Source organism: Maylandia zebra, linkage group LG1 (assembly GCF_041146795.1).
Source record: "Maylandia zebra isolate NMK-2024a linkage group LG1, Mzebra_GT3a, whole genome shotgun sequence".
NCBI classification, from domain to species: domain Eukaryota; kingdom Metazoa; phylum Chordata; class Actinopteri; order Cichliformes; family Cichlidae; genus Maylandia; species Maylandia zebra.
This window is the reverse complement of record NC_135167.1, coordinates 23,577,567-23,601,246: the sequence shown is the minus strand read 5'-3', so window position 1 is coordinate 23,601,246 and position 23,680 is coordinate 23,577,567. Positions and strand designations below refer to the sequence as shown.

Genomic DNA, 23,680 nt, shown 5'->3' with positions numbered 1-23,680 from the left:
CGGCCTAACTGAAAAGCATTTAAAAATGTGAAGGAAGGTGCAATTGTTGCCCTTTTAACTATATGTTTATAGGTGTTACAGCTTTATTTTGACTGATGATGACCTGACACATAAGTTAAACATACATAAAAAATGAAATAATGAAAATATAGTATAGGAATTTCTTTGTGTGTGTGTGTGTGTTTTACAGTGGATTCACAAGATACCCTGTGTATCCACTAAACCTATGCACTGTACACATAAATACACCTTTTCTTTTTAAACCCAATTTTACATCTTTATTTCTCACAATTTAAGCCCATACAATTTATTTCTTACAGTGTAAGAGTGCTGACAGACTTGTTTCATTAACTTGAGCAGCATTTCTTTACCACGTAGAAAAAAACCTGATAAATGCAGCTGAAATTGCACTTCTATTGCTCATATTAAGATATCTCAAGGATTAAATGTGTAATTAAAGACAGAAAGGGAAGTTTCACTGGTATGGCCCACTTCAAATTAAAGTGGGATGTATGTGGCTCACAATGTAAAATGAGTTTGGCATCCTTGATCTACACCAATAAAATCTGTTTTATCCATTCCATAGCAAGTTGAAATAGAATTGGCAGATTAAAACACACAGATGTAAAAATAACTGCAATCATAGTTTGCAAACACGTTTCCCTGATTTGACCGAATGCTCTTTTCTTCAAACATTGTACAAAAACACAAAGAGTTTAAAAATACATTCCTTTACACACAGAGGCTGTGTCCTATTCTATGGCTTGGCACATCTTCAGGTTTTAGTTCCTCATGTTGGCGTCCAGTACTTTTGCTCTCAGTGTGGCCAGTCGCACTTCCAGGGGTTAGACTCGGGCGGTTTCAGACACTTTCCCAACTTCTCACAGCCAGCGGGGGCCCAGTTCTATAAAACAGAGAGGTCCACACAGTAAGTACAGCAAAATGAAAGTATCAAATATATGATTGCTCTGCAGTACAATGCATTGCTGCTTTTTAAAGTCGTAACTGATCTTCACTAGGCTGAAAGCAGCAGATAATATTTGTTTCCTGTCCTGTGTCATAGTTTAACATTTTTTAAATGTTAAACTATGAATTCATATTATCCCTGTGTAACATTTTTCATCAAAAAACTTAACTGATTGAAAAACTGATTATTCTTTCCCAATACATACCATGCATAAAGTGTATTTTTCAAATACTGAAGTGGTGCCATGAAATTTTAATGTCTTCTTACTTCAAATTTACCAGTTTGACCTTGAGCGGTCGTATTACCTACTAGGTTGTGCACATTTTCTTGTGCACCATTACTCTAAAAGTAAGTCCTCATGACAAAACCATGTTAAAAAGATAAAAAAAATGTACTTTTCCTTATGAAAAATGCAGAATAAAAAGATGCAAAAATTCAGGCTTTTAAGCATTTAAATTATCACACTTCTATCAAAGACAGGAATTGGACGCAATGTAGCATGTTTATTTGAATGACCACCAGGGGGCAGTGCCATGCCACAAATAAGGTGGGCGCTTGGGGAGACAAAGCCAGGCTGCTTTTTAAATAATACCGTTACAATAACACTGAAAGAGAAAGTTCCAGACAGAAGGGGAGGATGTCATCAAATCGGTACACACTGATATGTAAAGTTAGCACACAAACAACAAAATAAAAGCTACGATTGATTCAAAGCAAGGCCAGGAGCCTTCTCTATTTTAGCTTGTTCTCCCATAGACTTTTAATTCTTTCTGGCCCTTAAAGGGTTTATCATTGTCACTTACATATGAATTTATCTGATGTATACAGCTGAGAAGAGCACCTGATCTAGTAGTCGGATTTACAACATGACAACTGATCTTAAACATGACTGTAAGAGATATATTTAGTTATATTGTGTCTCACCATCACTGCACTGTCACACATGTTGAGCTGGGGAATGCCGGGCACCAGAGTGTCTTTATGCTGCTGCACAACTGCAGATATCCTGCTCAGAGCGTCCTGGTACTCCTTAGAAAGAACACTGCCAACACAATAAACAGCTGGGTATTATCGGCAGAGCACTTTCAAGTGAATGATTATCATTTTAGTTAACCAAAGCTCCAAAACTCCAAAAATGATTCATGTATATTGATGCATGACAAGGAAACATGATAAAAACTAACATGTGAGAAAATTTTGTGCTTTAAATTGAATGATTGTCAACAGAGATGCAAAGTATATTTGACTAATTGATGACATCATCTTGTAGTAATGTTACAAAGAATAAAATCAGATTTTAATATATTTAATACCAAATTTTCTTTAACAGCAATCTGAACAGTTAATCCTGAATGGAACCAGTTGTTTTATGTTCTGGACATATATTAGTACAAATGAGAAAGGCAAGGCTGCTTTTGTGTTTGAAACACACGGAATAAAGATCACCCATTTTTCTGCCTTTCTGTTCATGTATCTAGTGACAAAACATGACTGCAGCCCACGAGCGTTACTCATTATATTGGTGGGGAGACGAGCCGCAGCTTTCGATGACAAAAACAGAAACCTAAACACATAAACACACACACAGGCTGTCCACTCTTGTACCCTTTGGGAAGGCACGCTCAGCAGGATGAACTATGTAACCCCCATCACATCCCCTGTCTCTCAATTACTGTTGTTGGACACCAGTGAGCCTGGGCACCTCTGTGCATTATTATATTCAGAGTGTAAAACACAGGGGCCCTGAAGGCTTTCAAAGGAACGCTGCTCTCAATAGGACCTGTAGGGTTAATGGGCTCTGTGTGTGTGTGTTGGGGGAGTGAGCGTCTGGTGGCGTGACACAGGGATAGACAAATATCAGCAGTGCAATTACACCCCTGATACACTCGCAGGCAGCACCTGTGCCAGCCTTCCATCCTCCCTCCACTGCAAACGCAATGCTCTGATTGGCCCCTGGGGAACATGTGCATGTGTGTGAGGTGAAGTGTCAATTAGAGTAATAACCCCAGGCCCTGTCCAGCTCACACCTACCCTCCCTCTTAGATCTCCCACAGGGCAGCAAGGCTTCCTCCATCAACCAGCACCTGCTCCTTTCCTTGATACTCACTCTTTACTTCCTCCTGCAATTACTTGACTGGTAGCGCTCGCTGCAATTAGTCTCTCTCCTTGTGCGCTGCGTTTGTCATAAGCTAACTATCTATGCATTGTGACCCTAGCTGATAGGGAAAAACCAGATTGCTCCGCTGCGTTAAACATCCAGCATTCAGATTAAATTGCTTCAGCTATCTGAAATCACAAATTCTGCTTTTTGCTCGATCTCGATCAGCAAGAGGGATATTTCATTCCCCTCCTATCTGTGCCGGCTCCTGATTGTTGCGATTCATTTTGCGATAAGTGATGAAGCAGCTTAACAGAAGTAAATGTAAGGGAGATTTATCAGGCTGCTGTAAGTATTCAATTTCTCCGTGCAAGTGTGCAAAGCAAAGTAAAGCAAAGCGCGAGAAAGTTGCACGAGACGCAAAGTTTTCCATTGTTTTGTCTATGCGCCAAAAATCTTACAGTGCAGAAGCTCTAAATCAAAAACTAATAATATCATTTGTTTATACCCCCTCTGCAAACAAATAATGAAAAGCCCACAGTCAGCACAGCTCATTATCATGATTATAACCCTTAGCTTACTAGTGTAGAGGCAAAATCTGGAATAATAAGCAGGCTGTATGCAAATGGAGTCTTTTGATTTATAATGTATGGCACCCAAGGGGGATGGGGGCATAGCTCAGGTGTGTCACCGCTCTGATTACTGATTCATAACACTATTGCTGGAACACATACACACAAACAACCACACAGTAGCAGAAGGTGGGGGAATTGAGGAGACAATCAGATACATCTGTCCTGCCTGCCCCTCCCCTCCACCATCTTCTCCACCCCGGTGGAAATTGAGCACTTCAGTGAGGGACTATTGATTGGGGACAGAAGAGCATGGTGGCAGGCAGCAGATGAGGCCAGGCTTGAGCAAGGCTGCCTGCAGTGTTAGGGCTGGGGCTTACACCACACATGACCCGGGGGCTCTGGGGACAAAAGCCGAGGTAGGTGGTGAGGAAGTAGGATGTGTTAATCTCAGGGCACTAGGTCACAGGGACGAAGGGTAATGTGGGAGGCAGAGAGAGGCTTTGAGAGTCCAGCGTAGCCATCATCGAGTTAGGCTGATGCAAACCTGGATGGGTCTGTGTTTCATCCTGGACAGAAGGACCACCAACACAGACCCTGTCATCCTCCCCAGGCCCACATTCATTTACAATAGCAGCAAGGCGTTTTTTTTGCTCTCACAAAGCAAAATGGAAACAACTAGAACTTAAAAAAAAAGGAAATAATTCAAAAATCTCCATAATGACATGAAACTGTGCAGGAACAGAAACCGTGTACATGTGTGCGCTCTTTGCTACATCACAGCCTGCGACAGTAGTGAAGGTATGTGCACAGACAGGCTCTACATCATCTTAAGTGGCTCTTTAGGTGCTGACTAAGATTAATGATGGCCAGGCAGCCGGTCCAGCTGGGGGACCTGAGAGCACACGGACAAAACACAAGCATGCACATGTGCGCACACACACACACACACACACACACACACACACACACACACACACACACACACACGTGTGGATGGAGGAGCACAGTCCCGGCGGATCCAGAGGGACAGCAGCTGAGAGGCGACAAGTGAGATGAGATGCATAGCAGTAGGTGGAGGGAGAAGGTGCGAGAAGGGAAAACAAGTTTGGCGAAGAAGGAGAATTTATAGTGAAGATTAAAACGGATCGAAGAAGAACGGCGCGTGAACAGTGAAGAGGTCAGGCAGCTTGGCGTTGGCGGGGGCGTGACCTTGGAGACAAACTCACTAACCCCTCTGTGCAGAAGTAAAAGAATAAAATAAATGGGCAGTTTTGGTTTGTGTGGATGTGTGTGTGTGTGCACATCTAGCACTCAGCACAACACATGGCTGCATATTGATTGGTTTCTGCCTTTTTTTTTTTATTCCTCCGAGTGAATAGCAAGGCTAAAAGGTGGGCAAACGAAAAACAGCATTAATGTTTTATCATCCAATCTCGCTCCAGAACAGAGAGGAGCACAAGCAGGAAGCAAATGAGGAGATGAGGCTAGAGCAAAAAAAGTATGAACGGCTAAGCTGCAGAAGGCAGAAAAGAAAGGTCAGTCTAAGAGGGTTTATGACAAGAGGAGCCACAGAAAATTCTCTCCTGAAAGCATTTTGAGATTATCTTAATGTATTAGTCACTCTGTCATTTAAAAAAAAGTCTACATGGTCACATTGAACATCTCGCGCTGTCCAGGCAGAGCAGAAGACGGTGCTCATTCATCTTTTCACCCTTATTTAGTAATAGTTCAACCTCGGCCGTTTGCATCCTGTCTCCGTGATTCTTAACTTTCCTTGGAGAGGAGGCAGACCCACACAAAACACATTAAACAGAACTAGCTCTCAATTTAGACCTGAACAATTTATCTTGCAATTTTAACCTGCAGCGATGTACCAAAGGGTTGAGGGCCCGATAGTGATCTTTAAGGAGCTGTTTGCAATCACAAAGAGAAGGGTGTAATCAGGCGTGCTCTGGCTGAGTGGATCAATCCGCCGCCTTTTTCTTTTTTTCATGCTGCTAAATCTTCATTGATCTTGCACACATTCAGTACCACGGGCAAACAACCTTCTTATTCTTATCCCTGCTTTCTTCCCTTTTTTCCCCCACAGCTTTTTCCCTGTTAGCCTGCTTGACTCCCCTCTTCTCCACACCTCACCCCTGATCCTCTCTGTCCGTTTCCTGGAGATCAGCTAAAAGCAAATTTGAACTTTTTTAAGGTACTGACCTGAGAGGGAACTTTTCTCCAGGATCCCGCCCCAGGTGGAAAATGAGTGGCTGGAGTGTGTGCTCCTTCTGCTCGTGAGTAGTCACATTTGGCACCTCTTCACCCGGACAGAAGTTTATGCCCTGTAAAACATATGACACGTGTTATTAAACACACTGATCTGAGCTACAGGTAAAGTCCTTCACCTAGACTGCCTGTACTTTAATCTACCCCAGAATAAGTATTCTACAATTGATTCCATTTGTTTTAAAATCAACATTTTAAAGCAGTGGAACCTTTCTTCTGTCTATATTTTCCAGTTTATATGCCTGCTGAAGCATCAGTTCACCAAACACAAATCGATACTCGTGTGGCAGCAGCACGGCCGCTGCCGTCTGTGCTTATTCTTGTAGAAGACTAATCTATGACACAAAAAGCAGACCTGCCTGAAATACTATCCTCAATTAAACATGAAACATAATATCTGAAGAAATAGAAGAAATAGAATATTTGCTTTGGCTCGTTTTGCACCACGTAAATGACACTTAAGACATCGTGAAAATATGGATCTCAGTAATGTGATTACAATTTGTCTTTAAGTTTGATGGTTAAAGATGTTTTTATGCGCTTCATCATGTCCAATTAAAAAAACAAAAAACACTGCACTAAGCTCAGCAGGAGAGATGTGAGTGTTTAGGTTTAGGCTTGCAGCCACCTGCTGCCAAGAGCTGAATGCTTAATCTCATTGTAGTATGGGTTATATGCATATTGTCTTCCAATCTGCTGTGTTATTTGTGCTCCTGTTGGTACACCGTGAAGGCTTTCTCGCAAAACAGAGAAATTTTGCTGCCTCCTCATCATCTCTCCACGCCTTCGCTCCTGCTCCCTGACTCTATTTCTCAGGAGCCTGGCAGTGATCGCAGCCTGATTGAGTCACACTCACTCCTCCAGAACCCCCTGGAGATCTGCCTCCTCCTTTAATACACACATAAGCACACGCACGCACAAACAAACTCACACTTTTGGGGTTTTTTTTGATGAGCACAACTAATATTGAAAAAGCATTCATCTGTAAGACACTGTTGCTGCCCCCCCTCTGAGATCACTCAACGGAGCACCTCAAAATACATATAGAAGAGAGAGAAAGAGTGAGAGTGAAGATAGATACCCCCCGCCCTGCAGAGCTTCCACTGATCCAGACTTGTCCTGCCTTTTAAAGTCAACTGCTTAGAAATGCAGAAAAGAATCAGGGGGGCAAAAAAAAACATCCCAGAGGAGCAGCAAGAAAGGCCTGCTGTGTGTATCTGTCTGACTTTTTCTCTTGTAGCCAAGATATTAGAGCAAGAACTCCATATCTCACATGACATTAATGCTATGGATACAGCAAGGCTGCTTTTAAACTGGAGCACCGTGGTTGTCATTACAAGATAAGGTGCAGGAGCATCCATGGGTGGGAGCGTGGATTTTGGGGATGGGAATGAGGAAAAAGTATTTGATTTGGCTGGAATGTTTTATGTAGACTGGACAATGTTTAAATATATTCTTTCTTTCACATACTGAATATTTGACTAATCTGAACAGCAATTTAAAGAACAGAAACAGGTAAAGATAGTAAAATGTATTTGACAAAAAAAACATTTAAAAACTGTTAAAAATAAAAAAATTTTTCCTTCATACCAATCAAACCTCTCATGAACCCTCAGATCTGTGTTATGGCCATTGTAGTTGGTGATATTAAACAACTTAACTTTAAGTTGACTGGAGTATTTGCATTTGCTCTATCTTAACAAGCATCGAAACTGAGCTAAAACAGGACATTTTTGCATGTATATCAGTTGTGAGTGATTAAGAGAGCTTCAACTAACACAACAGGAGAATTTCTATGCTGGATTCATGTAAATAAATGATTGGACTACAACAAAATCCTAGTTTTACTGTCACAAAATTAATACAATCCCTGTTTAAAGGAAATCCATCCTCTTGCAAGAAGCAGCTTAGTTTTGCTGCTATAGGTGGTTTTACACCTTCTCAATAACATTTTGCTTTCACATTGTTGTGGAGGAATTTTGGTCCACTCTTATTTACAAGGTTGCTTCCATTCACTGAAGTTTGCAGCCATTCATTTATTGATTTATTAAAATTCATATATGTGAATTTATACATTTTACTGAGGTTTGAATTTTGTCTGGGCCATTACGATGCATGCACATTTGACATACTTCGGTATACAGAGGAGTGACTGCAAGGTGTCCAGGTCCAGTGGCTGCAAAACAAACCCAAATCCTCACCCCCTCCACCACCGTGCTTGACAGTTGGTATGAGGTATTTGTAATGGTAATGGCGTGATTGGTTTTCACCAAATGTGGTGCAGTGCATTATGGGTAAACATCTCCACTTTGGCGCTGTCTGTTTAATTGACATTATTCCAAACATCTTGTGGTTTGTTCAGGTTTAACATCTAAGCTGTGTTCCCATGTTCTTTTTACAGAGAAGAGACTTTCTCTCCACGGCAGGCTTTCCAAACAAACCATACTTGTTCAGCCTTTTTGTAATTGTACTGTTATGAACATTTAAGATGCTAACTAAGACCTGTAGAGTCTCAGATGTAGGTTGCAGATTTTTTGGTCTTTGAGCATTGCATGGCCTGACCTTGGGGTGAATCTGCTGGGACGTCCACTGCTGGGAAGATTGGCAGCTGTCTTAAATGTTTTCCACCTGTGAATAATCTTTCTCAGTGCAGATTGATGGACTTCAAATTGTTTGGAAATGTCCTTTTAACCCTTCCCAGATTGATTGGCAGCAATAATTGCTTCTCTATTGCTGATATCTTTCCTCCTTGGCATTGTGTTAACACTCACCAGAATGCTCAAGACGTGCAAACTGGCAAAAGTGTAATATGCTATGTGTTATTTTTCATATGTGGTTGCCTTGCTTTAAGACTTGCTAAGGACCAGATTATTTTTATTATGTCCTGATTTGTAAAACCTTTGAATTTAAAGAGGGTGTGCTTTACTGTTCTCATTCTGCAGAATGAAGGCAAAACATCTAAAAGAAACAACTCCAACCAAAACACGTTACTGACTGGAGGGAAGCTCCAAGTATGATAATTTATTTGTGCTTTTACTTGAATGAACAATAATTTCTGCTGCCTGGGGTTTGTCAGTCAATACAATAACATGATGCTATGAGGAATCACGGGAGTTATTGTCTTTTTCAACATTTCTGATGAAATGATGTGACTTGAGCTGAGTTTATTACAGTTTCATTCACACTATTTTTTATTCTAATAAATCTTTTATTTAATATAGATCAAAAGGCAACAAGTAGCATTAGCTGCAGTAACATTAACTGCTAACCTAGCATCAGATGAGTTGACTGCTTAAGCTGTTACTTGAGCTAATGTTATATCCGATGCTCAGACTAACTTAGTGAATATTTGAATTACTTTAAGCTTATTGTCACCATTATTAACAAGTGTTTACAGGTGTTAGAGTAACCAGAGAGTGTAAAATGATGTGACAGGTTCTTTTTTGAACATTGTTGGAAATATTTGGACACCATCATATGTGCTTTCATTCTTTCATTTATGAATTAGTACTTTTACTAAATTAAAGACTGATTGTGTTTTTTTCACCAGTGTGCATTAAAGTGTGTTAATGTAAAAAAAAAAAAACAAATTCTAAAACTTATAATTCAAGTTTAAAGTACATCAGCTATGGCACAGCCTAATTCTTGTCAATTTCTTCAGTTTCAGTGATGCCAAGAAAGAGGTATTCCCAGTACACTTGTCTCAAAAAAATGTCCTTTTTCAGTTTTTGCCATATGAAGCATTCAGCAAGGCTACTCACAGTTGCATAGGTTACTCAGCAATCCAGATAAAAGGGAGACACAGTCACGAGAAACTATGTTTCACAATATTAACATCAATACGCTGCCTCAAAAGAATTTGATGAGAGGCATTTAAGCCTGTGAAATTTCTCATTTTCCTCATGGCTGAGCAGCACAGACTCAGCCAGGACAGAGCAACACATCTCCCAGCCATTAACCTGTAATTTCATTCTTCTTTAGAGACACACATCTTCCTTCCTTGTTTATTTTTCAGCAAGGAGCACAAAAAAAGCCAAATTGTACTGCAGCACATTACTTACAAAGCAGCAATACACGTTTCATTTCAGTGAGGAGTGGATCTCATTGTGTATCACTATCATGAGACGGGTTAATCCTCAGTGTATATGGGGTGGGTTATCTTTAACATGAGTTTAGTAGGAATGATCAATTCCAAAGAAAGTAGAGCATTACCTTTAAAGCAGATGTATGAAAAGTGAATGTGGGCAACACAAGAAGAAACAGTTTAGGAGTTCATAATGACATCGGAGATTTGTCTTGTAGGAGCTCAACCGTCAGTCAGCGAAACAGACTAGACACGCACGTCTGTACAAAGAAGCCCGAACATGTATGTGCATGTTTTTTTTCCATTCTGTCTTTTCTCTCTCCCATGTGCACACACACACACACACATACCAATCGATAGGCAACTCATAGGCAATCAGACGCCATTATTTGTGAAGTTCCACTTCAGTTCACATGAGTTGATAAAGGAGGCTACTATTGATTCAGCGGCCCTGAAGGAGAGAGCAATTTAAGCAACCGATGGGGCATAAAACAAACTGGATCACAGGAAAGGCATAGCCATGGAGGGAGGACAGAAGGACATGTTTTTATAGATGGGCCCGGGGTAGCCAGGGAAAAAAGAAAAAGAAAACGCACTATACTTTAGCTTCTCAGGTGCCAGATTTCACATTTCTATTGATATTTTTAATCCGCACTGAGTTGATGTAATTATGCCTGAGCGCTATGATGCCAAAAGAACAAGCAGGTAATGACGATATGTAAATTTGGGGGGGGGGGGGTATTTCCACTGGAGTTTGAACAAACAAGTCATCTGGTTGATGAATGATGTACATTCGCTTATGTGGGGGCTCTTCATTAATATTCATTACACTGATGTACACAGCAGTCAACTGATGAGCCGCTCTCATGATAACACCAGCAACAGCCAAAGTGTTTGTGTGTTTGAGTGCGATTAGGAGAGACAAAGGAGGAGGATGTGGCAGTGCAAATGAAGAACTGAGGAACAGAGTTGAACTGTTCAGAGGGAATCTCACCTGTCTAAACTCCTCCCATGAGTTGCTCCAGGTCCAGTAGTGTGCCTTGTATTCTCCAAGCCTCACAGCCATCAGTTCATTCCCACGGTAATAAAATATTGGCCTGAAGATGGCGAGAAGAGGCAGAAATAAAGCTCAGATTTACTTCAACTTGCATATATTAACATCAAATTGCCTTAGAAAATGTGGAGGAACGTAAACTCCCTAAAAATCACTCAGACTGTTGTGAATGTCCGTTTTTGGTCAAAATTAAGAGTCTGTCACTAGAAAAGGAGTGAATAATGGCACAGAAAGCAAAAGTTGTGGGAGCCACACAGTTTTCAAAAAATATCATCCTGATGGACACATGAACCTTTGTACAGTGTTTTTATGCATTTGTATGAAACCCTCAAATGTCAACATTTTCATAGCATATAGCAAAAAGACATTAAGATTCATTGTAGAGGCAATTACACTCGTCAGCCACTTTATTAGGCGCACCTGCTAATCAGCCAATCACATGGCAGCAATTCAGTGTCTTTAGGCACGTAGACGTGGGCAAGACGACCTGTTCAAGTTCAAACTGGGGATCAGAATGGGGAAGAAAGGTGATTTAAGTGACTATATATTTGGCATGGTTGTTGGGGTCAGATGGTCACCAGTAGATCAGAACCTGCTGATCAACTGGGATTTTCCAACACAACCATCTCAGAATTGAAACATAAGTAATTCAAATAACCACTTGTTATCACTAAATCTGCAACAGACCTTGAAGCAGATGGTCTGCTAAAAAAAGGAAACTGAACAATAGAAGATTTCAAATATGCTGCCTGGTCTTGTGAGTCTCAATTTCTGGTGCAACATTCAGATGCAAGGGTCAGAATTTGGCATAAATAAAAAGAAAGCATTGATTTATCCAACAATTTAGACTGGTGTTGGTGTAATGTTGTAGGGGATATTTTCTTGAGGTGTTAAGGAAGAACAAAAGTGTGTGTGTGTGCTCACCTGTTTTTGAGTGGCTGGGAGCAGTTGAGCAAAACAGGTGTTAGGTCCAGTCCGTCTAGGATTCGATCATCAGGAGGGTTGATGCCAGCGAGAACCAGACTAGTGGTGAACAGGTCCATGACATTGGCCAACTGGAAGTTCACCTATAGACAAGAGAAGAAAATAAACAGGTCTAGTAAAATAAGATGTTCCACACACACACACACACACACACACACAGAAAAGCATGTTTGTTTGAGGACCATCCACAGAGAAACACACTACTAGAGTTTTGTCTTTTGATCGCTTGTTCACATCTTTCACGGGTTCTGAAATGTCCTCCTTGATGACTGAAGTCCTTGAAATCAAGAATGAGCTGTGGCAACATGCTAACAATGCACAGTCATGACAAGCATTCGTTCCATGTGTGGTTGTGTGTACACACGCAGGAAAAGAGATGCATTTCAACAGCCTCCACTCTAACCTCTGCATGCAGGTTTATTATTACAACTCCAAAATGCTTCTCTTTCTAAATTAGTTTTGGGAGGTGTTACGACCCGGCTCAAAAGCCGCAACATAAAAAAAAGGAGATGAATAACAGAGTGTGGGTGAGAAGAGGTTTCATCCTAAAATGGAAAACCAGGTTGGCTAAAATGGCTGGTGCCACCAAGGCAAAGACTAGTGCACTGCCGGAAAGCTTGCCTCAGGTATGCTTTTATCCACACCTGACTAGGTGTGGCCAATTAGCACCAGCTGAAAACACTGAGACGATTAAAAGCTGCAGAGGGACGTAACAGGAGGGAAAAAAGGGGGAAAAAAGGAGGAGCAAAAAAAAAAAAAGAGGAAAGGAGAGGAAGTAGAGAGAGGACAAGACATTGGCGAGAAGGTGGCTGAAGCTAGAGCGAGCTGGCGTTTTATCTCCTTCTCCCAGTCCCAGTGAAAAGCGTTATTTTATTTATAAACTTTGAACTATTTTGAGATAAAATGCCATTTTTTCGCTGTCATCCTTGATCTTCCGTTCCATTCTCTCCTGAGCGAGCCTTAGAGGGAGACGGCACGCTCACAATCAGATAGCGCTATCAGCCCTCTGCAGCTGCACCGCCATGTGCCGCTGTGCTCCTATCGGCAGCCAGCACACATACAGGCGTACACACAAGCTCCTAAGCACTGAAATGAATTCCCCTTTTCTTCTGTATCCACAGAACTAGCCACAGAAAGGGCTCTGCAATGCACTCCATGATCTATCTGCACATCCAGACGCTCTTTCTCTCTTTCGTGCGCGCGTACACAAACATGGAGAGATTTGGTCCTTTATTTCATTTTTCTTTTTTTTTTTTTAAGTCCCTCTAATACAGACACACACAGACCGTTAAAGAAGACAGGACAAAAGGACAAGAGGAGAAGCAGCACTGACATTTAGTTGGGAATAACTTGCGTCTCCAAAAACTGAAAGTTTAAAACTCGGACTGGTCTGACAGAGTTTATCTCACGAGTTGCCATCTTTTATTTCCTCCCTTATTAGCTCTGCTCTCTTTTGCAGTCTAAGCTGGGGGGTTTTTTTTCAAATCACCCTTTGTTCTTTTCTCTTTTGTCCCACTCTTTGCTCCCTATTAATGTCACATTCTCCTGTTTTCTCCATTGTAAGCAGTGTTTATCTGAGGAGGCAGTGCTTCTATCCCCATCTCTGCCACTCTGCCAGTGTGTCTGCAGCCTGATAACCCACCGAAGGGGATTGCGATGCTCAACGATGTTGTGGCACTGTCAGCCCACCCACCTCCCAATCTCTGTTCCTGTAGCCACCATGCAGCCCCTCACCTGCCCTCAGGCACAAGGAGAATGCTTCAGAGCACCCGTGCGCCCTCATCTCAGATCTGCTCCTTCCATCCTCCAAAATATACAGTAAGTGAATGACTAATCAAAAACATTCACCTGCACTCAGACTCGTGTCAGTTTAATTGAGTCATCACTCATATTCATTCACTGATAACAGGCTTTATTTTCTATTAATAGGCATGGAAATACCAAGCTCATGTAAATGAAGCCAATGGAAAAACCCTACAAAACCTGCGGTCCCGAGTCAATCCCCGTGGACTGCCATATTAACATCTCTAACTTTCTAGCAAAATTTAATATGTGAACAGGCTGATAACTGTATGCAGGATGTGTCTGAACTCGCCTGTTTGAACTGTATCAAGGCCTAAAGCTATGCTCTATCTACAGCCAACCAGTCTGCTGTCTATCTGCTGGGTTTAACCTCCACCAGTTCAACTCACTGAACTGGATCTCTTGACTGTTTTAATGTTTGTGCCATCTGGAGTTTTTAATGTGGTCACCTTAAGGTAACTGTTGTTGTGATTTGGCGCTCTATCAATAAAAATAAATTAAACTAAATTAAAATTCTGGTATCGCATGTTCTTTATAAATAATAATAAATAAATAAACCAAGATGACAGCAGACACAATGCTAACTGTTGAAATAGTATTTTTGTCTCCAATTCCCAAATGCTCCAAAAACTTTCTCCTGTGTTCTGTGTTGGGTCACTACAATAAACCTAATAAATCCCCCCATTTAAGAAAAGCTTGCCAGCTTGGTAACTTGTCTCCAGAATTTTGTTCAGAGGGTTTACAGACTTTTCAAAGCACCCATCAACAGAGATTTGAAAAGACTACAAAATAAAGACAGGGGGACAATCTTGTATCTGTTATCCTTCCTCCCAAGTGACACAAAGTGATAAATCCAGAGCTATAGAGCACAGAAACTCCAGCACAATAGCCTTGTCATCACATCCCTGGATATTTCAGGATCTACAGTCCCCTTTCTACTAAAACTCGAGTCAAGTCATTACAACTACACACACACACACACACACACACACACACACACACAGGTGTTTTAAGGTTAGAAAGCTCTCTCTCATTCAAACAAACGTGCACATATAGTTGTGTGGGAGCTAACATAAATTACACCGACATGTTCTGCACCCTTGCATGTGCATATAGAGGCACACTGGTCAATTATAACATGGCACAGGTGCAGGCAAAGCCTTACAAACGCTAAAACCATCCTGGCAGTGTGGCAGTGCTGCAATCTTTAGCACTCTTCCCCCTTTTCTCTTTTCTACACCAGCCACCTCTTTTACTTCTTCCTTGCCTCTTTCCCTCCAACCCCCCCACCCCCTCCCGTTCCTTTATCCTGAGCGCCTGGCATATTCAGATACTGAAGTCCTCATTACGGCTCAATCCAACCTCAGCAAACACACAAACAGATTAGCCGCTTAAGACGCTCCCAATCCCCCTCTCCCTCGCTACTCTGCTGTGCTATCAGGCCCCAGCACAACCCTGTGAGATGAGCCAGGGGCAAGGCTTACTGCAGACTGCAGCCTCCGCTTGCTCCTCCACAAAATCCCTCTGCGTCACAGCCCCGTGTCACAGCTGCCCCTAATACAATTAAAAGTCATTTGCAGAACGCACAGGCTTAGGGGATCACAGTGTGGGTGGGGGGTTAAATTGGGGAATGTGAGGAGGGGGGTTTGGGGCATTAATTCCAGAAATATTTTAGGAAACAGTAGAAAAAGGCTCCCACTTGCTTTGTGGCCAAAATCACAGTCTGGCTTTCTGGAGTTCGGCTCTGTTTGACAGAAGCTGGACACAGTCGGGATTAATTGACGCCAGTGGATCAAATTGTGTATGTGTAAATAGCTAATTGATACATAAACAAAAAGCTACAATGATTGTTTGAAAGAGAGAACGAGTAAAATAATTCCTTTATACATAACTTGCTTCACATTTTCAGCTCCTGGTACAATCTGATTGGCAGAAAGTCAGGGAACAACAAAGCATAGAATAATAAGCTGTCCTCTGGGTGCCTGGACTAAGATTAGACTAGCCTCTCGAGAGCACGTGTTGTATTTTATTGTGGGGTTTTTCATGCTTTATTTGGTAAAAGCTCTAATGACTGGGGCTTTCTTACTGAGCCTTCTTTGATGTGCCCAGGCCACCAAGCAATGGCAGGCTCCCTCATGCCTCCCTCAAAGGTGGTCTCCTTCCCACAGAGGAAGGGTCCGTTGCTGCCACCTGAGGAGTCAAAAACCACAAAAACACCTGCATCAATCACACGGGACACAAAAGCGAGTCAGAATTAGATAAAAAAAAGCACTTTCTTTATGAAATAATTGCCTACTTTCATTGGGGCCAGACATAACAGCTGCACCGTTGTCTGAGGTGAAGAAGACAAAGGTATTATTGTCAATACCAAGAGTTCGCAGCCACTTCAAAATCTGACCGATGCTGTAGTCCAGCTCCATCACCGCATCGCCATAGCTGCAGCACAAAGGCAGATCACGTTTTTCACCTTGATACAATCATTTATAACCACTTGCATGACATTGTCTTTGCGTCAATAGGAGAGTCAGCAGGATAAAATGTACCGGCCTCGCTGGCTCTTCCCTAAGAAGCGTTTGGAGGCATAGACGGGTGCGTGAGTGGCATCGACTGCCCAGTAGAGGAAGAAGGGCTGCTGAGCTTTAGTTTGACGAAGTATGAAGTCAAGACCTTCCTGCAGAGGTGGAAGAATACGTCATTACACTGGGAATACAAAAGCCAGGAGACTTACTGCAGCCTCTTTCACAGCATTGCAGTTAAGGTAAGAAGAATTCTCTTTCTCACTCACTAAACACTCAAACAGTGTTTTCAAGTAAAGCAGTGCGTCAGACAAGCCTTCAATAAAACCGCCTCCAAGCAGAGAGCATGGAGTTCAGTTTTTGTTTAAACTGTTTTAGATAGAGACTCATCAGCCTTCTTAGGTATTGTTGTACTAAGGAGTCTCCAACGTGTTGTCTAGCCTGTTGAAATCAATAAAAGCAAACTGAGGAACATCTCTTGATACAATGCAAAACAGTTTCAACAGTTTCAACAAAAACACACATTCTAACTGTCATGTAGGCACAATACTGTATTGTAGTTTTAGCAGTTTATTAACACTGAAACACTGAAAACTGAGCTTGTAACCCAGGAAAAGGATGGTTACAATTAATCTAAAACGCTTTGCTAATTACATTTCAGACACTTACATTTGCATCAATTGTTCTTTATTACAAAAAGAGACAATCGTTTTGCACACAGATAAATATTTTACAGTAGATGACTGCAAATTTGCCAGTTATCCAAACAAAACTTAACAGTTACAAAAAGAAATCTGATTTTTGCTTAATGTTCACCAAGTTTTAAGACATGCTGCCTTTCACAGGACCGCCCTCTTCCAGTGATGACACACCCTTCCAACATGCAGTGTGTCTCTGCATGCTGGTTTTGATCATGTTCCAAACTGAATGGGAAGGACTGCCGCAGCAGAGATAATCAGTGCACTTCCTCTGGTTAAATTACAGTAATTATTAAAGGCCAGAATTAGGCTTTACCTGCATTCATTATTTATTTTCAATTATATGTTTTTAATTTTTTCATATTTGGGTGAGCCAAGGTAAAAGTCTGTATTCTGGCAGGCAGTAACATTTTGTCCCCGCCCTATGAGAGCTGGGATAGGCTCCCAGAAGACAAAAGGTGGGTTAACAAGTTGCTAGTTTAACACAGGCAGGACCGTTCTGTCAACTGCTTTACAAAACATTGCATCAAAATGTGATGTACCTGGTATGAGTATGTCACACTGAGACAGCAACAACAGGTGATCCTTTGCTTACCATCAGGTAGATCTGTGTGAGGTTTGACTCTCCAGTCTCTCTGTCAATCTTAAAGTCCTCATAGAATCTGAAAAAAATAACAAATGTATACATTTCATAGACAACACCTTCGTCCCATCTGAATAATAGCTAAGGTCAAGCTGGCCTATTTATCAGCTGTGTTAAAAAAAGATTTAGCAGTAACCTGATTGTGTCATCAGTCTGCCTCCAAACTGACTGAAACTACTGTGGACTATGTGATTAGAAGAAAGGAAGTAAATTTCCCTCCTGTTGAGGGTGTTTGCAGGAAATTTTGGTGAAAGCCATATTTGGGAAGTGTCAGCGAAGCTGAGCAGAGGGAACTGTTATGAGGCGCTGCTGAAGCGTGGCGCGGCAAACAGAGAAGCAGTGACAGGCATCTCTTTCTTACGCTTCACTTCCTCCAGGTGTCCTCGCACACAGCCAACGCAACCTGCCGTCTCTTGAGGGCATGTGTGTGTCTCCCTGTATATGTGCCTACGTGTGTGTGTGCTTCTGTCCAGGGCCCAGGTATGCAGTGCTGATTAAACCCATGGCTAAGCGAAAAACACGCCCGGCTGCCAGTTCCAATGACCCTGAATACACATATGGCTGTTTTGGGGAAAACAAATGGGCGGAAAATGGAATACACAAGCACAGCTGGTACAAAGAAGGAAGAAGGGCGGGGGGGGGGAGAGACACTCAACTCATCCTGAGGAGCAGACAGCCAAACTATTCCACTGAGTCATGGGGAAGGAGATTTGTATATAGATTTTCAGCCTTGCTGTGTGTTTGTGTGTGATATTACCTGCCGAGCATCTCAGAGTTGTTGTAGACAGGGATGTTTGGTATCGACTGGTCGTTATAAGGGCCAAAGTGGCAGTTTGGTGAACCAAACCATTCATCAAAACCGTTCTTCAGAGGAAGATACTGTGGTCTGTGGCCCAGGTGCCTATAGCGACAAATAAAGTGCATTCACACACTAAGATCAGTGTAGCTGAAGATCAACCCATATGTTTTTGTATATTTACTCTTAAGCCCTAGCTATAAAGTCAGATATTCTTGCCCTGATATTTTTTTTCTAAAGGCTGAATGCAGTTTTTTTTCTGTTTGGATGCAAATACTTACAGTTCGTCACAGTATACTATGTAGACAAATTTTCACATTTTAGAGGCTTAAAACTTGACACTGTGCATCTGCTTTAATGACTAACAAAATATGATGGTGGCATCAGGAAGACTTTGTTCTCATCTTAGCTGCACAGAAAGTCTATGTAATCTTACTTAAAGAAAAGAAGAAGAAATAAGAAAATAAACACTCTTTTTTGTATATTTGCAAATATACTGCACCATATACTTCCACCAGCACTCCTTCCACAACTGATCACTGCTCTCTAAACCTTCAGAGACTTTAAAACCTGAGAAAAGATAAAGAGCTCACCATTTCCCAACTATCTTGCTGACATAGCCCTTTGTCTTCAGCAGCTGGGGTAACAAAATCTCATCCTTGGATATACCTCCTACTATGTCCTGTGGTGTGTATGCTGCAAAAAATAGATCCAAATTTAAGGTACTGAACTTTCCTTTGCTGCAACTATACTGTAAACTGCACAGTATAGATAATGCAGTGAGAAATCAGCAAGAAATTATTTGCACAATGCAAATGCACTCACTATTCCACTTTCCAAACTTCTAGGGAGACTTTTTAGACAAAAACAAAACAAAACAACTACCTTTCAATATATGTAACTAAATGGTTCTACAACCCAAGTCCCAACATGGGTATAAGACATTTAGAAAAATGTCCCGGAGCACTTTCTTTAGCATATTTGGGCTCCACTGGCACATAAATGTGGAAAGTCTCATCCCACAATGCCTGTGTCCATTTTAGATAGAAGCTTTTTATTGTAGATTTTGAAATAATGACTTAATTATTATTGTTAGTTAATAATTATTACTTCATTATTATTTAATTACTTCAGGTTTTTGTTAATATCTGTGTAAATAAGCTATTTCTTTTGTATACTTTTCGCCCTCGACTTTGTTTCTATTTATTTTATTGAGTTGTTGTTTTTCTTTTGGGATGAATAAATTATTTCTTCTTCCTCTTTGTCTCATTATTATTACATTTTGTCCAAACATGCTGTTATGTTGTGAAATAATTATCTAAGGACTGCAGCTCAAGATAGGGTGGCTGCAGTGAGCTTGTCTGGGTTTAACACCAAGCTGCAGAACTAAACCGTGGCGACCGTGGCTCAGGGGGTTGGGAATCGCATCTGCAACCGGAAGGTCGCCGGTTCGATCCCCGGGCTCTCTGTCCTGGTCGTTGTGTCCTTGGGCAAGACACTTTACCCTACCGCCTACTGGTGTTGGCCAGAGGGGCCGATGGCGCGATATGGCAGCCTGGCTTCTGTCAGTCTGCCCCAGGGCAGCTGTGGCTACAACCGTAGCTGCCTCCACCAGTGTATGAATGTGAGAGTGAATGAATAGTGGTATTGTAAAGCGCTTTGGGTGCCTTGAAAAGCGCTATATAAATCCAATCCATTATTATTATTATAAACCAGTGAGCAACAAGGACGAACAGCAAGAGGAAGTGAAGTACAAGTGCTGTCTTACTGTATGATCTATGCTTAAAAACTAAAATATTATATTAACAACCCCACCCGTCGCATATCTTTTAGTCTATTTTATATTGTAACTAAGAAACTCACTACAAAGTAAGCCTTTTTTTATTATTAATAATAGTTTCATATCGGACTGTATTTAAAAGATGGCTCTACCCCCTATGACATCTGTCCATTTTTGGACTCCTGATTTGAAGCCTCCAAGCTATTGGCTATTTAAACTAATGCAGTGGGCATTGGGGTGGCTCCGTGGCTCTGACTGAAAAACCAGGTGATGTAACTGATGTAAGTGGGACTTTAGGCTATAATTAACTTCAATTATTAACATTAATTATTAACATCTTCGGAACATCTGTTTTCAGCAGCAGGAAACGTTGCATCAAAGTGCAGGTCAAGTCTTAGTTCTGAGAATGTTGATATGTTCGCTTTTCTTCATTGCAACAACCACATGCTCAGTCATTCACCACTTAAACATGCAGACACACACATGCACAAATACACATACACTTGAACACAGACCTTATCTATCGCATCCAGAAAATACAATACTATCTGAAATCTTTTTACCTCTTACTAATGTAAGAAAGCTGTCCAAGAAGGCAGACCAAAGTTTCAGTTGAGGTTGTGTGTGTACCTTTTTTGTTATTAGAGTATTTGTGATTAGAACTGAAGCTATCATTTTATTTTAGTAATCGAGTAATCTATTGATTATTGTATCGATTAATCAAGTAATTGGATAAGAAATACTTTTGCTTTGTTAATGAGCAATAATAAATTGGAGGGGCTGGAGGCTAGTTTTTTGTGCTTCTCTTAACAGATGTTAATATGGTGCATGATGGTATAATTTTAATGTATTATATAAATATTAATGTATTAATATTAATTAACACAATATTTAATATTATTTCACTATCAATCTGAAAAATGTCACAAAAGTTTTGTAATTAATATGGTCTAGGTCACCTGATGCCCCCCTTTAGACTCACCCCTGTCTGCTGCAGGTATCACTGCATGGAAAATAGGACGGCTGCTGTCAGCCAACAGGAAGCTGTATAATTTAAACAGTCTGGTATCAGGCTAAGTTAACAGTTCATCTGCATATTTTAATGCAAATTCTGGAGGCTTACTGCTGATTTTTCGTTGTGAAGAAAAATGGCAGTGGATGTAGCAGGTACAAAGTTTTCTCATCGGGTATTTAATAAAATATTTTCTTTAAAAATTATTTTATTTTAATATAGCGTGTAAATACACTGAATTTTTTGGAATATTTGTTATTTCTCATTAATAAGACAAAACTAGTTATCATCTTATTACCTGATGAATCCATGGAACAGTCAATAATCAATTCAAACTATCAAAAGATGCAGCCCTAGTTTAAAGTTTTTTAATATTCAGAGACTATAGCCATGTTTTATTTACAGTCTACACATCAGACAAACCTATTATGTGTTTATTTGTTATGCTATGTAAATATACCAATACTGAGGCTTTTTTCTTTCATCTTATCTGGACGCAAACATATATAATAGTTATAAGGCATTAGCAGCAGAGCCTTTTTTTAACCGTGTGTGAGGTACTGGTGAGTAACAATGTGCATTCAGTCTTTTACCACATTTATGGCTTGCTTAATCACATCAAGCTTGCTCTGTCATGGCCTCTGCCACACAGTTGCAAACATTTTGGACATGTTGGCTTCCTGCTCTAAACACAGATAAGAAAAAAAAATGTTGCTTGCATGATCGAGACGAGTTTTCATGCTCATTTATTTTACACACTTATCCAGACTTTGACACTGCTAAAAATGAAAATCCATAATATTGCACAGTGCTTATGAACCCTGTACAAAGACATTACCGTTTCTGGCACGGGCATTAGTAGTGTAGAAACCATTTCTGATGGGCAGCCTCCCGGTGAGAAGTGCAGCTCGAGCTGTGGAAAAATAATGATGTCATTAGACAAGTTGAGTATGCATTTTACTTTTCTGACACGCAGATAGAGTGAAACGTGCTCCAATGGAAATGGCCCACATTGAGATTATAAATGGTTTACTGTCTAGCTAGTATTTTGGATAAACTCTTAAATGCAATAAACAAATACAGTTGCCATTATAAAATGGTGCCTCCAGCGTGATGTGTACATTAGTTTATTGCGAATTTGTTTTGTGCAACTACTGACGTCCTCTTTTAGTTAATATTAACAATGCTCAGTGTGTGGACATTTGAAAAAACGTTTCTTGAGAAATGCAAGCGCATTGTCATTAAAATTACCAAACTGGTGATGTTGCAGTAACATTTATGATTTTCTGTATACTCTGTTTTGCACAACATATTTTATAATATTTAAAAAATAAATGTTCTGTGATACATGCATACTTTCAATCTGTAAATCAATTGGTCTTTCAAAATGTTAAAAATGCACAACTGATCAATTCAGTTCAGTTGTATTTATATAGACCCAAATCACAATCACCTCAAGGTGATTTTTATTGTAAGTACTTAGGAAGGGAAGGAAAAACTCCCTTCTAACAGGAAGAAACCTCCAGCAGAATCAGGCTCAGGGAAGCGCAGCCATCTGGCATGACTGGTTGGGGGTTAAAGGGAGGAAGACTGGAAGGAAAGAAATTATATCCACTAAAACAAGAAATGTCAGTGTTACATCATCTGCTGACTTACAGGGGGAGCAGAGAGGGTTGGCAGTGTAGAAGTTTGGTAGGAGCATCCCTTCAGCTGCCATGGCATCCAGATTAGGGGTTTCTTTAGAAGGCTGGCCAAACACCCCCAAGTCCCCCCAGCCCATCTGAACAGTAGAGGTAAGTTTATTACTCACTCCATACATATGCAGTCACATTTAGATTAGAGTTTACAGCCTGCTGTTTACACGAAGTAAAGGTGAATAAGTTACTTGAATAGCAGCTGCAGCCAGCACAGAACGACCCGAATAAAACCTCACAGGTTTAACGAGAAATATGCAGCTCAGCCTGTCTCTTACAGTACTGCAATCTGAGGTAAAATTGTAACTAAACATACAAACCAATAGAAGAAAGAAGAAGAGAAAAACTCACGTCATCCATGAGCATGATGATAATGTTTGGAGATGGAGCGTTTGGTAGGTTTTTTGTCCAGGAACAACATATTATTGCTGCAAAAAAAGTTATCAGAGTTAGAGCAACCATTCTTCCCATGGCTGTGCAGAAGTCATATGAGCCTCCGCTACAAGGAAGTGTTTTGTTTGTCTTCGTGCAAGTTTTCAGCGCAATATTTGCGCATACAGGAAACAGCCACTCTTAAGATGTTTGCTAGGATTTATTTACAGTTCACTGAAATCGCTTCATCTTTTTCTAGTTTAATTTCTCTTATATATGACTACGGTAGCTTTATATTGTGTTATTAAATAAACAAAAAAAATTGCTTTTTGG

The 23,680-nt window shown here is 40.8% G+C and overlaps 1 protein-coding gene and 1 long non-coding RNA gene across 2 annotated transcripts; one reads left to right on the top strand and one right to left on the bottom strand.

Annotated features, from left to right (window-relative positions):
• Positions 1–256: 256 nt before the first annotated feature.
• galns (galactosamine (N-acetyl)-6-sulfatase) lies at positions 257–23,487 on the bottom strand. Its single transcript, XM_004543298.6, has 14 exons — positions 23,327–23,487; positions 22,938–23,061; positions 22,120–22,194; positions 19,083–19,185; positions 18,451–18,594; positions 17,646–17,712; positions 16,380–16,507; positions 16,133–16,272; positions 15,923–16,026; positions 11,974–12,116; positions 10,990–11,092; positions 5,846–5,967; positions 1,892–2,009; positions 257–904 (listed from the first exon to the last, which is right to left on the bottom strand). Exons 1-14 carry the CDS (start codon positions 23,444–23,446, stop codon positions 818–820), a joined length of 1,578 nt encoding a protein of 525 aa, XP_004543355.3. The 5' UTR covers positions 23,447–23,487; the 3' UTR covers positions 257–817.
• LOC105940754 (uncharacterized) lies at positions 12,009–14,512 on the top strand. The gene is made up of 3 exons (XR_001167420.5): positions 12,009–12,143; positions 13,601–13,851; positions 13,963–14,512. It is a non-coding gene; the product is annotated as an uncharacterized LOC105940754 (long non-coding RNA).
• Positions 23,488–23,680: the final 193 nt, after the last annotated feature.

Coding starts and splice junctions, on each gene's coding strand:
- galns (XM_004543298.6), bottom strand. CDS start 23,446: ATGGGAAGAATGGTTGCTCTAACTCTGATAACTTTTTTTGCAGCAATA. Junction 18,595..19,082: donor AGCAAGATAGTTGGGAAATG/GTGAGCTCTTTA, acceptor TTGTCGCTATAG/GCACCTGGGCCACAGACCAC. Junction 12,117..15,922: donor GGCACATCAAAGAAGGCTCA/GTAAGAAAGCCC, acceptor TCTTGTCTATAG/GTGAACTTCCAGTTGGCCAA.